Source organism: Dermacentor variabilis, chromosome 7 (assembly GCF_050947875.1).
Source record: "Dermacentor variabilis isolate Ectoservices chromosome 7, ASM5094787v1, whole genome shotgun sequence".
In the NCBI taxonomy this organism is placed as follows: domain Eukaryota; kingdom Metazoa; phylum Arthropoda; class Arachnida; order Ixodida; family Ixodidae; genus Dermacentor; species Dermacentor variabilis.
This window is the reverse complement of record NC_134574.1, coordinates 26,377,042-26,393,154: the sequence shown is the minus strand read 5'-3', so window position 1 is coordinate 26,393,154 and position 16,113 is coordinate 26,377,042. Positions and strand designations below refer to the sequence as shown.

Below are 16,113 nucleotides of genomic sequence, written 5' to 3'. Positions count from 1 at the left end.
TTCAGAAAGTTCCTATCCACAGTTTCGTGCAACGAGCCGTGCTCTAGCATTGCAAACTGGACGTGGTAAAGTCTGTGTTAATAGCATACTTCTATTTGTCCAGACTTGGCAGCCAGCCTACGAAATGTTAATTCAACTGAGTTGCAGAACCTGGCATGGCGGCATGGTGGCTTAGGCATTGGGCTGCCAAGCCCGAGGGCGCGGGAGGGAATCCGGGCTGCGGCAGACATATCTCAATGGCAGCGAAATGCAGAAACACCTTTGTGCCGTTGCACGATGTGCACGTTAAAGAACCCTAGGTAGTCAAAATTAAACCGGAGTCCTCCACTTCGGCACACCTCGTAATTATATTCTGGTTTGGTGAAACATTCACTGATTACTGGGAGTTGACTGCGGCGTTCATCAGATCGGTACGGCCCTAGGCGTCTTATTATCGCTAGATTGTGTTCCTTTGTTCGCCTTGCTTTTTCCGACTACGCCAATATGCATCTGTTCTTAGTCATGTGTTTGTCGGTACTGAGCATTTTGCGGATCGTCGCAGCGGCGGCGAAATGTCTTTGTATTGTTGCAAAGGGCTATCGCATGTCCTTGTGGGCGACAAGGTCTCTAAGCTGCTTGTCGAAAGTGTTTTCGAAGTCTATTCATGTTATCGCTGCGATCGTGGTGTGCGATCAGGTGGAGGTGTCTTGATTGCAGTTACTGAAACGCTCACTTCGAGCTCAGTTTCCATAGAAACACCACTGGAACTTGTTTGCGTGCGCGTTGTACTCGACAACAGAGATGTTATTTTTTGCACATGCTATTGCCCTCCTACTGCTTCGCCATCATTTTGCGATAACCTTCACGAAGCATTGAACAAGTTAGTTGTCAGATACCCTAACGCGCCCCTTTTTCTTCTTGGTGACTTCAACTTTCCCGATATCATTCGGCGTAACGACACGGCAACGTCTCAGTCTTCTCAGAGTACCCAGTTTATAAAGACTTGTTTGGATTTCCACTTCATCCAGCTTGTACTGAAACCAACGCGCGTGTCTGTCTCTTCATCTAACATACTAGATCTGATTCTCACTATGAACCCTGACACAGTTTCCCCAATTCTTTACATAAAAGGCTTAACTGATCACCTTGCACTCACTTTTCATATCAACACACGGGCTCCTGTTAAGAAAACTACGAAGGTGATCCGCTATTACAGCAAAGCCGATTTGGCTTCCATTACCGCTGAAATAGAAAATTTCGCAGCTTCTTACATCGCTAATTGCGATCAGCGCTGTGTTCGAGAAAACTGGTGCATTTTCAAAAATAAATTGTTGTCACTAATCGAACGTTTCGTACCGCAAAGAACAGTCGCTTGCAAGCCACGGTCCCCTTGGTTCAACTCCTTTTTGAAGCGACTGCGTAACAAAAAAAAAGAAAAAAGCGGTTGTTTCATCCCGCAAAAGCTTCATGCAGTGACGTTGCTTGGTCCGCTTACTACCTCACTGAACGTGACTACAACGCAGCCGCCGCTAGTGCGAAACAGCATTTTTATTCTGTTACCCTTCCGTCCATCTTGCAAATGAATCCTCGTAAATTCTGGACCATAGTTAACGGTACTCCAAGCAAAATAATCCAATTAACATACCCAAATGATCAACCTGTTGCTCCTGAAGAATGCTGTAATGGATTTAATGATGTTTTTCCTTCCCATGTTACCACAATGCCACGTAGATTACCACTTGTATCCAATTCTGGTTTTTCGCCCATGGATCCAATCTCTATTGACTGGGTTGGTGTTAGCTGCCTAATTAACAATCAAAAAACGTCCTCATCTGCCCGCCCAGACTGCCTGAACTCACAAATTTTGAAGTGTACTAATGTATTTTCTGCTGTTATCTTGTCGAACATTTTCACTCAGTCATTAGAGCAGTCTGTTCTTCCACATGACTGGTGCGTGGGAAAGGTAATTCCAGTTCATAAATCAGGTAACACACACTTACCCAGCAATTACAGGCCTATCTCACTAACAAGCATTTCATGTAAAATTCTTGAGCGTATAATATATTCAAATTTGGCTGAGTTTTTAGAATCAAATTCCTTTTCAACCCCTGTCAACATGGTTTCCGTAAGTTCTTTTCCTGTGAAACACAGCTCTTAACATTTACTAACGATCTCTTTGCAATTTCTGATCTAGGTACCGACATTGACTGCATATTTTTTGATTTTGCCAAAGCCTTTGACTCTGGGACCCATGATTTACTTCTGCTTAAGCTGACTCAACTTAACTTTGACACAAATGTACTCGAGTGGATAAAAAACTTTCTTTCTAACAGGACGCAGTTTGTAAACACTAATAACTGTAATTCTCGGTTTTCTAACGTACCAGCAGGTGTTCCTCAAGGGTCAGTCCTAGGTCCACTTCTCTTTCTATTCTATGTTAACGATCTTCCGAACTGCGTTCTTTCCTCTTCCATAAAGCTTTTCGCGGATGACTGTGTTCTTTACCGTAATATTACTTATCCTTCAGATTCCGATGAGCTGCAGGAGGACCTTAAACACGTAATTGAGTGGTGTTCTAATTGGTGCATGCAACTAAATTCAAGTAAATGCAAGGCCATGCGTATATCTCGTAGCACTGCCACGCACACATACTTTATTAGTGGTGCACCGGGGACGTCAGTTAGCTCTTACAAGTATCTCGGCCTTCACATATCAAATAACCGTTCTTGGCACTCGCATATTGACTATGTTACTAAAAACGCTAATAGCATGCTTGGTTACTTACGCCGTAATTTTAGCTAAGCCCCTTCTTCCCTGAAGCTAACTATTTATAAAACTTTAGTTTGCTCCAAATTGGCGTATGCTTCAGCCATTTGGGATCCGACTCAGTCTTCATTAGTTTATACTCTTGAAAGTATTCAAAACCGCAGTGCACGCTTTGTCTTATCCAATTATTCTCGCTATGCAAGTATTTCTTCAATGAAACGAACTCTTAATTTACCTGATCTTTCGTCACGCCGGAAATCTTCCCGTCTCTCCCTTTTAACAAAGTTTTTCACTTGAACCCCTTTTTAAAAGAGAACCTTCTTGCCCCTCCGTCTTATATTTCGGCCCGCACTGACCACAGCCTTAAAATCGGGGTGCCATTGTGCCGTACTAACCGGTACAGTGACTCATTCATCCCCAGGACAAGCACAGACTGGAATCGCCTTCCCGCCTCAATCGCACTCATCACCGACCCTACTAACTTCAAGACCACCGTTCAGAATGCCTTTTGTTAATATTTTTGTTAATACTTTTTCTTTGTATTTTTTACTGCATTACTTTTTGTTTTGACTCCACTCCTTTCTGTAACGCCTTCGGGCCTTGCAAGTACGTGAAATAAATAAATAAATAAACTCCGAAGGCGTTCGCACGACAATGTTTGCTTTTGCCCTGTCAAATGTTCACATACTGTGATCTCAAGCCCACAGCACACTGCAACTATGCCCGTTGTGGGCAAGCTTACTGTTTTTGGGACGAACAAAGATAAAAGCAATACTGCACCGTAAGAACTGTACAACAGCGGACAAAACACCACCTTTTCCTTTCCGCTCTTTGTTATCCCATCTTCCTCTTTCTTCAGGCATGTAGCAGCATGCCCAGCTTAAATTCAGGCGATTTTTCAATATAAGAGTATTCATAAATAAACTTGCCTAATAATTTATTCATTTGTAATACTGAAGAAATATACAAATATCGCTTTGAAAGTGCGAGCAGCCTGCTGAGCTGGGTGATCTGAGGAGGGTAACATCATTTTCAGAGAAAATCGCAACTTCCACGTAGCTATAATAAAAAGACGCGCTAGTAACACTTTTATTTATTAACATTGTCTCATTTTGAAGTTGTGAGATAGAGAAGATCATAAGGTCGCACCTAGTTACAGAAAAATTGCAAAAAGTAACACCTATAATGACATTTGTGTCTACAAAATGTGGTACAATATATACTGGCGTTTCCATTAACAGAATTACACAGGACCGTCTCACTAACTGTTCAGAAATATAGCACTTATAACGCAAATTCCAAGTGGAGCAGATTTCGAGGAGAGACATCGCAAAAGGGATGCTAGTCTGGGGATTTCTGGAAGGCAAATCGGATTTGACTGTCTGGTTTGAAATTTCTCAATTTAAGGAGGTGATTATTCTAGAACGTTTATTAGTGCAATATTTTATTGAATTACATGATCACTCCCGTTTGTCATGCAAGTAATGTCCGCCTCTTCGTGCGATCCACAGAAGCAGGCTGAAGTACATTATCGTTCAAAGACAATTTTGCAAAAGCTTGTTCCCAATAAAAAGCAACAATAAACGAGACGCACAGATGGTACCGCTTGCACATAGCGATATACGACACCTTGTGCACAGTGCACGAAAGGCGGCCGGTTATTCTTCGTGAATCCTCAGCGAGTCTTTCTAAACGGATCGGTGGCTTTGCATATACTGGATAGCTTGTGTAGACCTGAAAATACGACGCCCACTTCCGCTTCTCGGGCCACTTTTTTTAAACCGTGTGAAACAAAATTACATGGGACGGGTACCCACTTCCTGCAGCCGTTCTTTTTTCTCACAAATTAGAATGCCCATTCAAAGTGATTGCTTCCGAAAAAGGTACATGGCGGAATGCGCTAGCAACTTTTGGCAGGATAAGCTTAGCTTGCTCCGTATTGATGACCCTTTCCTGGTGAGAAGCTCAAATGAGGTAATAAAGTACCTAAGTAACAATCGAGACAAAGGAATGTCAACCTGCTCTATCGATGTTAAGAATTTGTACTACTCCACCTCTCAAGCTGCCCTACTGCGAATGTATTGAACACTGCATAGACAAATATGGCGTAATCCCGTTCCAAACTGAGACAGGCATTTCATCCAGCGGGTTCCTAGAGATTCGGCAGTTTTATCTGAGGCCAACCTATGTTGAATGTGGGGGGCTCATCTATCTCCAGAAGGAAACAGCTTGTATCGGGTCTTGTCTAGTGCCTGCCTTCAGGGAGCTGTTTCTCGCCCACTGTGACAAGCGTCTAAAAGAAAAACTCGTGACGCTAAAGGTTTTAAAACCTTTTTGTTATGTGAACGACTACCTAGTGCTGTATGAATTGAATTCAAATAACAAGGAACCAGTGACTGACGTAGTTCTCGTGTTCAATGAATGTCTTGACAATCTGGCTATTACGCATGAGCAACCTAATAATAACGCCATCCACTTCCAAGACATCAAACTAATTTTGACCGCCAATAATTCATGTTGAAAATATCTCCCTCGCAAAAAAGAAAAAGATGCGGCTTGCGCATGCCTCCTGACATTCGAAGCCAATGAAGCGAGCAATCGCAAACCTATGTTTTATGAACGCGCCCCGCTAATCCTGCCCCACCGGATGCCTCGGAGTTTTTTTAGACAAGAAGAGCAGACGCAGGAAGCAGGGTACCCTGTCCACTTAATTTCGTCAATAGCGGAAAAATGTGCTGAAAAGGAACAGTGAACCAGATGGCACGTACAAGCGCATTCATCAAAGTAGAAGAAAGGTGGTTGTACCTTACATGCACGGCATCTGACATGGTTGAAGAAAGTGGCCGGATAAGTGGAAGTGGACGTCGTATTTTCAGTTCAACAAAAGCTATTCAGCATATGTAAAGCCACCGATTCGTTTAGAAAGACTCGCCGAGGACGCGCGAGAAATCACCGACCGCTGTTTGTGGACTGCACACAAGGTGACCTATGTCGCTTCCCCTTCTCGTGCGGCAACTTGTTCGTTAGGCCAGACAAGTAGATGCCTCAATGGCAGGTTAAGGAAACATGAGCAAAAGCTGAACTGTAATCGAGATGGGCATACCTCCGTGCATTGTGAGGATGGCGTGTGTACAACAACGTTTAAGGATTGTTCCGTCGTGTGTAGAAATACGGATAAGGCTACGCGAGAAACTGTCGAAGCAAGCTTGATTGCAAAAGAAGCTGCTAAGTGCGTTAAATGCCCCATCGAATACACTGAGCAGAAAAGAAATTAAAATGGTGCTTTGCGCGTGCGAGGATTTCTACTCCTTTTGTCGGTGTAAGTAGCATCCTCTTCAGAAATAAAATCACTTGACAGTTTGCGCATGCCCTGTCGTCTTTCTTCTCCGTGTAAATCCAGTGGTATGACCTGAGCGCGATGATCTCAACGAAGCTGTAGCACAACCAGAACCCCGTGTCTTTTACTAGCCATTTGGACGAGCGGCATGGTACACTGTTCGCCTTGGCCTAGCCGTGATGTGGCTGTCACAGTAGAACTTGGTGCAGAGTTGTCATAATCGGACACTTAGCGAAGCAGGTGGCTGGACGCCACGATGTTTGATTAAGCGGACTGGCAACAACGATAGGTGTAATTGGAATCGGTGGGACAGGCCTCAGTCTTGCAGTAGACATAAAGATGGCCTGATGATGATGATGATGATGATGATGATGATGATGATGATGATGTACGACGATTAGGGCTACGAAAGTTCGATAGAAGCTTCGGTAGGAATAAAGAGGCGGCTCATTGCTTTTCCGCGTTTGGAAATCAATCCTCGTGGGAAACTTGCTTTCAGATCGCTGTTTGAAAGGATGCGGTCAGCAGTCGACGTTCTGCTGAGCGATGCTTGGATTTTGCACGTGCCACCTAATTTGAGTGCGGGTAGCACGCGAACATCAGATGCTACAGTTGAATTACGAAGCTAGAATGAGGATGAAATGACCATCACGGCATCACAAACACGAGCATATAGTCATCGGCCCAAGTTAGTGAACAAATTGGTCCACTGGATCGGCGTAAGCTCTTGTCGTGATAATAATGTCATGGTGTGCATGTGTGTAGGCATTACATGAATTTATGTCATTCTTGTCATGCATATCCCGACATTAATTGGAATTAAGCAATGGCCTTAAACACAGCCATGACATTCATGCTATTCGTGTTATGGCATGCATGCCATGACATGTCATTTATTATACATACGCATGTCATGACACGCATATCTAGAATACATCCAATTCAACAAATGCATGTCTTGTTATTAAATTAATTGACGTAATGTCATCTCATTTATGATGTTTTTTGTCGTGACATGCATATCATCCACGTCATGTTTCTTTGGCAATTTCAAAAATAAATAAAATTGAAATGAAATGACAAGAATTTATTCTCTGCCGGGTTCATTTTTAACCGACAAAATATAACTCAATTATTCATTTATTATTGCACATTAATACAGTTACAAAATATATAGTATGCAGCAGAAGGTCGCCAAAGTAAAATCTGCCTGGAAGACCTCCTCTTAGTACATGAATATTAATTTCGAACCTTCGATTAGCAATTTAGGTAAAAACAGTGAGAAAATGCATATCAACTTAGGGGAAATAAATAAACAAGCGATTGTATCACCTAAGACTTACGATAAGGCAAAACTACAAATCAGCATATTATAAGTAAATATCGAACATATGGTAGTTGAAGCTTACGTAGAAATGAGCAAGAGTAATTCTATATTGAAATGCGCATCTAAGTACAAACATAACAGCAATTTATTAGGAATATAATGATTACCGAATGTAAACAGCGCGTTGTTGTTGTTAAAAACTTCAATCAAACAAAGGTGTTCGGGGCACGCAGGCACCTGGGCCCCCGCACGACTGCATTGCGCTCAAGTGTTTATGTTCCGTAGGTCCGTAACACTGGATATAATGATTATCGAATGTCAAGAGCGCGCAATTCAACACAGCCACAAAATCAATTTATAAAGAGGCAATAATTTAGGAACATTAACCAAGAAGAACAATGAAACATTGTATATCACTTGAATGACATGACAGGTATATCAGGACTTGATTGTCATGAATGACATAAATGACGCGAGCTGATTGCATCGTGTCTGTTTTGTTCTCTAAATATGTATCAGGACATGTTGACGAGACATGACTGCATGACATCTCAAGAATGACACGGCATAACATGCTCACGGATATGTTGTAATTATTTTCATGCAATATCATTCATGGCATTCAATTTAAAACACGCGTGTTATTCGCATGTCGCATTTAAGCAATACCCTTCATGTCAGGCCATGCATGTCATTCATATCCAGATATATATTAAGCTAAAGAAACCACCACGATGGCATCATGTAATGTAATTCCTACAATTTAGGTCATAATACATACGCCATGACAGATACGTCATGGCATTGGTGTCAACGTATGCCATTCGTGGTATTGTCACGTCGTAGTGACGGTCAGAAGCACAGTAGGAAAACTGTGAATCCCGAAACTAACTCCTTACTTGGGGAACTTGCGCCCCTATAAGCAAGTAAGATTCAAAGCACAACAACAGCAGAGAGCACAGTCGGTGATCATCGAAAATCTGATTCGGCGGGTCAATCGAGTCGGCTTTTATACATGACTTGTCGAGTGTTCCGCGGTAATCGCTGGTGGCTATGTACCTTCCAGAAATTGCTACAAAATTCGTGTCGCCCATACATTCCGTTTACACAAAAATTAAAAATTAAATTCTGGGGTTTTACGTGCCAAAACCACTTTCTGATTATGAGGCACGCCGTAATCGGGGACTCCGGAAGTTTGGACCACCTGGGGTTCTTTAACGGGCGCCTAAATCTAAGTACACGGGTGTTTTAGCATTTCGCCCCCATGGAAATGCGGCCGCCGTGGCCGGGATTCGATCCCGCGACCTCGTGCCCAGCAGCCCAACATCATAGTCACTAAGCAACCATGGCGGGTCATTCCGATTACACAAGGTTCGGTGAGAACGTACAAAACAGATAGAACCAACGATAACATTCGAGTAAGTTCCAAATAATTCTGGCTCGTCTTGCGCTGAACGAGAATATGAGATTATTAGCGGGTGAAGTCCCGGAAAGAAGAATAAATAAGTACACGTGTCAATATGTATGCATGCATGTGATGCCCCCCCCCGCCCCTCCCCATGCCTATTCTGATATGTACTCAGTTCCAGAAATTGCCCTTGCGCTATCACAACGTTGGAGGCTAGGTATAAGGTACGCTGAAAACATCTGAAGCTCGCAAAGTATGCACTAAAAGTTTTACGCTAGAATTGTTTGTAAAAGAGAATTTTAGCCAATGCTGATGCGGGAATATTAATAGTGAAGGTAGGCGGCTAGTGCTGAAGTCTAGTTAAAGAAAATAAAAAAAATTGTTAATACGGGTTGAGACATTTTAGTGCGCACTCGTTCGTCATATTTATCGCACAATTTTCACCTTCGGCTTCTCTCATCGCAGCTGCTGCGTAAGCTTGCTCTAGAGTGCAACACATATTTTCTACGGTTTTGAGTCATACCGAAAGTACAAAGGTGGAATATTGTTATTGTGCACCACTGTAAAAAAAAGTTGTTCACAGACGAAGCCTGATTGACAACGAGCACAAAATATTAGGAAACTACGTTTTGTAAGATTCGTAGTTTATTCTGCTATGTAAGTTGCAGTAATCATTCGCTTTATAAATAAAGTAAACTGCATGGTGTCAGGCAGGCACTGCCAACGGTGAGCGTATCTAGCGCGATGGCCACGAGTACTCATTCTTACAGCACTGGCTTGGCGAAGAACACTAGACTCAGACAGCGAACACTTATGCAGCCTCTCAATTCAAGATTCCTCGAATAGTTCAGGTCACGTGACTTCCAAGACTATAGTCATGGGAAGAGAAAGCAGGTGAAGGGACTAGCTATACTGGCACGCCTATTCTTTGCCCCCGCCGCAGATTAGCTCCGAGATGGGCCATGCACAGGCACGGTCAGGGTAGAGCAAGAGACGCACCTTCACCTGCTCCCCACCCTCTCTCCCCTTGCGCGCATTTATTACCGTGACCTACAAAATTGCGAGGTCACCCATCAAACTACCATCCTTCTCCGCTACCACCCACATGCTTTCCCTCCTAGCCACAGCATATGCTGCGCGGGGCATCTTATCCTACTTGTACTCACATAAAACCTAAAGGCGACGTTGACGGTGACACCTACTATGACAGTGAACATTCGCGTTGTAGCCAATAAACTTCTGTTGCAATGAAATCACGCTTACAGGGCTAGCAGACGTAATGAGAGCAGTTGCTGGGAACTTGGTGTGTATGTTTCACTGTTTATAGCTCTATTATTTTTTCAGCACTCTTAGGCAAAGTTTTCGAGGCGGAAATATCTTTAGTTACTTAGCACTAAGTATAAAGATTTATTTTAGCAACTGCTGTAATCCTTCAAAAAGGTGTACTTACTTAGAGTTGCAATGAATTCTCGTGCGTCTTGGATAAGATTCGTTATGAAGTACTCCGAAGGATGTGCGGGCCGTGTGGTGTTACCGCAACCTCGTAAGTCTGGCACGACGACGCTGTGGGGAATAATCACAATAAAATAGTATTTTTTAGTACTGATGATAATGAATCCCTCGATCAACCAGTAGTTTGTTTTACGTGCCAAGGAACAACACTGGGTCAGAGTGTTGGTACAAAAAAAAAACAGGAAAGGTGGAAAAGTAAAACAGCCACGACCAAAAAGTATGAGAAAAGAAATTAAAGCAATTAACAAAGCAAAAACAACCTAGTAATAAAGAGCTACATAATGAGCAACAAAAATGAAATAACGCGCATTCGAGAGAATGAGTGCATATGTGGAAGGCGAGAGAAACTATGAGAATGCGGGAGAGGAGTGCCGCTAGAAAGATGGCTCAAGGCGAAGTACGAAGTTCGAACAGAAATAAAATAACAAGTCATGAAACATATAAACATGGCGAAAATTACAGTTACACAGATTTTGGACTCTGTGGAAAGGCGAGTGTCGGCTGAAAGGGCCTGGAACGTGCAAGAGCCTATGTTCTCTGGTACAGTCGTCAGCACGTCTGTCTAGAGCGCTGGAAAGGGCCGCTGTTTCTGCCCGCGCGACGCCTACCGACAACACTCGGTTCGAGATACCTGCATCTGAGCATGCGCCGTTTCACTGGTTGCACTGCCTGCTGCTTTATCGCTGCTTCGGTTCACAGCCGCGATTGCTAACGATCACCGGTGAAGGCGCTGCAAGCCGCAATAGCGAGGTCGAGATAACATGTCTAGGAAAATTTTTTCATGCTTGAACTTTGACGCACATCATTTTCTTTGTCAATACATGCGCGCTTTCCCATGCGCAAACGCATTACTGCGCACTTGCAGTAGCTAGCAATGCATTCAAAAGCCACGTGCGGTTTCGAAAATGCTGCACATGGGTTTCAACGATGGCTCCGCGCTTGACGCTGCACGAAAGGAAAGCCATCAGCCTAATGGGATGAACGATGTCGCAAAGAGCAATATGTGCGGCAACACGGCGTCCGATGGCGACAGTGAATAGAGTCCTGCAGGCCTATTACAGAGAAGGTCGTCTTGCTGATGCCGTCCAAAATCCACATCCAAGGAGGACCACGGATGAAGAAGACCGATGGATAGTGGCAGCCGCAGTTGCGGACGCCTTTCTCAGTGCCCGCAAAATTTGGGATGAACTTCAGCTGGGGCATGTTTCCATCAACATCATCCGACGCAGGCTTCACGAAGCAGGCATAAAGAACAGAGTCGCTGCACAGAAGACATACCGTCAAGGATCGCATAAGCAACAGCGCCTCGAGTTTGCTTCAGTTGTGGAAGAATGGACGTCCGAAAACTGGAGGGCTGCAGTTTTTGGTGACGAAGCTACTTTCTGCACCCGCTGGGACCAGAAAGAACGGGTGTGGCGCCCTGTGAAATGCCGGTAAGACATATATTCGTAATACATTTTTTTATTGTAGCTAGTCTTAGTGCCTAATGACCACAGTGATTAAGAAGGGTAAACGCGCAGAAATATAAGTCGGTAGGATTTTCAAAGGCTGTAAAAAACCAGTGCACTTTTCCGCTCTAGCACTGCTTCTTAACGTTAAGGGTTCTTTAATTACCGCTTTAATCCACTATGTTGCAGGTGGACTATGTGTTGAATGTGCGCTCCAGCGGCCGCACGTCAATCAACTTCTGGGGAGCAATAAGCTACAAATGACTCGGGCCCCTGCATAGAATCGAAGGAAGAATGACAGCTGCTTCCAACGTGGACATCATACAGACGGTCCTTGTCCCCTATGTGTTGGATGGGCCGTTCCCGTATGGATTTTTCCATTCCAGCAGGATGGAGCTTCCGTCCACACTGCAGATGTTGTTAAAGATTGTTTGCATAGCCTCGGCATTTATCCTTTGGATTGGCCGGCAAAGAGTCCAGATTTAAACATTGTAGAAAACGTATGGGAGTTAATGAAAAAAAAAAAGGCTTTCGCAACAGTCCGGCCTCACTACAGCGAACTCTGATCAGCTATGGGAGGCTATTCAAGGAAAGTGGGAACGTCTTCGGAGAGATCCGACGGTAGTATAACCACTTTATGACTCGCTCCCAAAAATGATTTTAAGTGTGAAGCAGTCTGGAGGCGCCGCAATCGGCTACTAAGAGCCACGGACTTTTTCTTCCACTGTAACAAGTGCTACCTATTACTTTCTTTGGAAAGCGTCTTACGGGATTTTGTATTCGTTTTTTTGTTTTTCGTGCATGTTCACGCATGTGTGTAGCTTTAATAAAGCGATCTGAATATCTGCACGTTCTGTGCGATGGTATCTCTGTGCGAGAAAGTCAATCGGAGTGATCACAGTGTCTAATTCCAATAGCTCTTCGGGTTATTTAATGATCATGCTGAACAGCACAGTCTGCTACATCAATAATATCCACCCACTGGCGACGACGACAAATTGCCAACTTGTGTTTTGAAAGTGAACTCGCAAACAACAATGATAAATATGGAACGAAACTGCTGCGCATCAAAGTTCCAGGAAGAAAGAATTTTTCCCTGACGTGTTATCTCGACCTTGCTATTGCGGCCAGCAGCGCCTTCACCGGTGATCGTTGGCGATCGGGCCTGTGAACCGGTGTGGCGATAAAACAGCAGGCTGTGTAATCAGTGTGGCGGCGCATGCTCAGATGCAGGCTATCTCGAACCGGGTGCTATCGGTAGGCGTCGCGCGTGCAGAAAAAGCGGCCCTTCCGAGCGCTCTAGACAGACGTGCTGACGACTGTACTCTTCTGCGGAACCCGCAGTGAAAGAGAAAGTGGTAGGAACGCAAATGTAATAATTTCATGAATAATTTTGAAGAAAAGGGGGACGTGGGCAGCTAACTGACAGAAGTGTAGGATAATTGTTGAAACTGTAAGAGCTGTTGGTGCGCGAGGTAAGAAAACGATGTTTATATAATGTGTTCTTCATCATCAGCAGCAGCAGCCTATTTTATGTTCACTGCAGGACGAAGGCCTCTCCCTGCAATCGCCAATTACCCCTGTCCTGCGCCAACTGATTGCAGCTAGCAACCGCAAATTTCCTAATTTCGTCTCACCGCCTAGTCTTCTGCCGTCCTCTACTGCTCTTCCCTTCTCTTGGTACCCACTCTGTAACACTAATGGTCCGATGGCTATCTAACCTACGCATTGCATGACATTTCCAGCGCCATTTTTTCTTACTGTCAATCAGAATATCGGGTATGTCCGATTGCTCTCTCATCCAAACCGCTATATTTCTATCTCTTATCGATATGCCTAGCATTCTTCGTTCTATCGCTCTTTGCTCGGTTCATAATTTAACAACTCTCTGACCTATATGTCAGCACTGGTAACATGCACTGATTGTACACCTTCCTTTTCAATGATAATGATAAGCTTCCAGTCAATAGCTGATAATGTTTGCGGAATGCGATCCAACCCATTTAATTCTTCTATGGCTTCTCCTTTTCAGCAACAGGATTCCCTGTGATTAGTTGACCTAGGTAAACGTACTCCTCCACAGACTCTAGAGGCTGACTGGCGATACCGAACTCTGGTTTCCTTGCCCGGTTGTTCACCATCATCTTTGTCTCCTGCGTATTATTCATCAACCCATTCTTGCACTCTCTCTGTTTAGGTCCGCAGTCATTTCTTGTAGCTCGTCTCCATTGTTGCTGAACAGATCAATGTCATCTGCAAACCGATGGTTGTTGAGATATTCAACGTCAGTCCTTATTCCTAAGCCTTCCCTGTTTAATACCTTGAATACTTCTTCCAAGCACGCAGTGAATAGCATTGGAGAGATTGTGTCTCCTTGTCTGACCCCTTTCTTTATAGGTATCTTCTTGTGTAGAATTAAGGTGGCTGTGGAGTCTCTGTAGATATTTTCCAGGGTATTTAGGTAAGTGGTATGTACTCCTTGATTGCGCAATGCCTTTATGACTGCTGCTATTTCTATTGAATCAAATATATTTTTTCAGAATCCATGAGAGCCATATAGAGAGGCTGATTGCATTCTGCGGATTTCTCGATTACCTGATTGATGACATGGATGTAATCCATTGTAGAGTATCCTTTCCTGAAACCTGCCTGTTCCCTCGATTGACTAAAGTCCAGTGTTTCCGTTATTTCATAGATTATCTTGGGGAACATTTCATGTAATACTAGTAGTAAGCAAATTGGCCTTATATTTTTCAATTCTTTGACGTCTTCCTTTGCGTGGATTACTATAATGTTTGCATACATCCAGTCTTTCTGGGCCCCTTGCAGTTGACAGACACTTCGTATACAGAGCCGCCAATTTTCCAAGCATTATGTCTCCTCCATCTTTGATTAAATCCATTGTTATTCCATCTTCTTCTGCCGCTCTTCCCCGTTTTGTGCCCTGCAAGGCCCTACTAATGTTATCGCTAGTTATTGGAGGAGTTTCTGCATCCTGTTTATTACTATTTCGAATTGAGTTATCCTGAGACCTCTAGGTACCGCACAGGTCAGTGCAGAATTCTTCCGCTGCTTTGACTGTACCTTCGAGATTGCTGATGATACTGCCCTGCTTATCTTTCAATGCACACATCTTGGTTTGTCCTATGGCAAGTTTCATTCTCACTGATTCGTGGCTGCGTTCATTTCTTATGGCTTCTTCAGCCTTTCTCGCGTTATAATTTCGAATATCACTGTATTTCGCTTTATTGATCAGTTTTCACAGTACCGCGAGTTCTATCTTATCTCTTGAGTTGGGCACTCATTCTTTGTCGTTTCTTTATTAGGTCCTTCGTTACTTGGGAGAGCTTGCCTACTGGTTGCCTTGGTGCCTTGCCCCCAACTGCACTTGCTGCCTCTGAAGCTAGCCTAGTTGCAGTTTCATTCATTACATCTATGTTATCTTCATGTCTCGGTTCGAAGGTTGCATATTTGTTATCAAGTACCAGCCTGAATTAGTCTGCTTTTACCCTTACTGCCTCTAAGTTGACCTGTTTCTTCTTAGCCAATTTTACTATTTCTCTCTTCAAATTGAGCTGAATCCTAGCCCTCACTTACCTTTGATCACTGAACTTTATCCTATCTATCACTTCTTCATCCTGCACTATGCTGGGATCGGCAGAAAGCATAAAATCAGTTTCATTTCTTGTTCCACCATTAGGGCTTCTCCATGTTCACTTTCTGTCGCTACCCTTACTGAAAAAGGTGTTCCTTATTCGAAGCTTATTCCTTTCTGCGAACTCTACAAGCATCTCCTCTCTAGCGTTCTTAGAATCGACGCCGTGGTTGCCAATTGCTTGTTCACCCGCATGCTTTTTCCCCACTTTTGCATTGAAGTCACCCATTACTACAGTATACTGAGTTAGCACTTTTATCATCGCTAATTCAGCATCTTCATAAAACTGATCTACTTTATCATCATCGTGACTGGATGCTGGGGCGTAGGCTTGTACTAGCTTTAATCTATACCTCTTATTAAGCTTGGTTACGACTACTGCCACCCTCTTACTAGTATTGTAGAAGTCGTCAATGTTGACCGCTATGTCCTCATGGATTCCTATCCTATCCTATCCCCTGTTGCTTCTTATCTGGGAGACGTCTATAGCAGAATGCATGGTCAGCCGCGTATAAGCCTCTCCATTTTTCTAATCTCACAAAGACCAATGATATCTGAAACAATATGTGATTGTTTCTCAAAGAGTCCTGCTAAGCTAGCCGCACTCGATAGAGTTCGGCTGTTAAAGGTTGCCAGGGTCAGTTTTCATTGGCGGCCTGACCTGGTCTAGAGATTCTTAGC

The 16,113-nt window shown here is 43.7% G+C and overlaps 1 protein-coding gene across 1 annotated transcript in view; it reads right to left on the bottom strand.

Moving 5' to 3' along the window:
• Window positions 1–16,113, bottom strand: part of LOC142587376 (epoxide hydrolase 4-like) — a 200,615-nt gene that overhangs the window by 90,231 nt on the left and 94,271 nt on the right. The window contains exon 4 of the mRNA XM_075698331.1: window positions 10,268–10,380. Coding sequence (XP_075554446.1) covers window positions 10,268–10,380 — 113 coding nt within the window. The remainder of the gene's footprint in view (window positions 1–10,267; window positions 10,381–16,113) is intronic.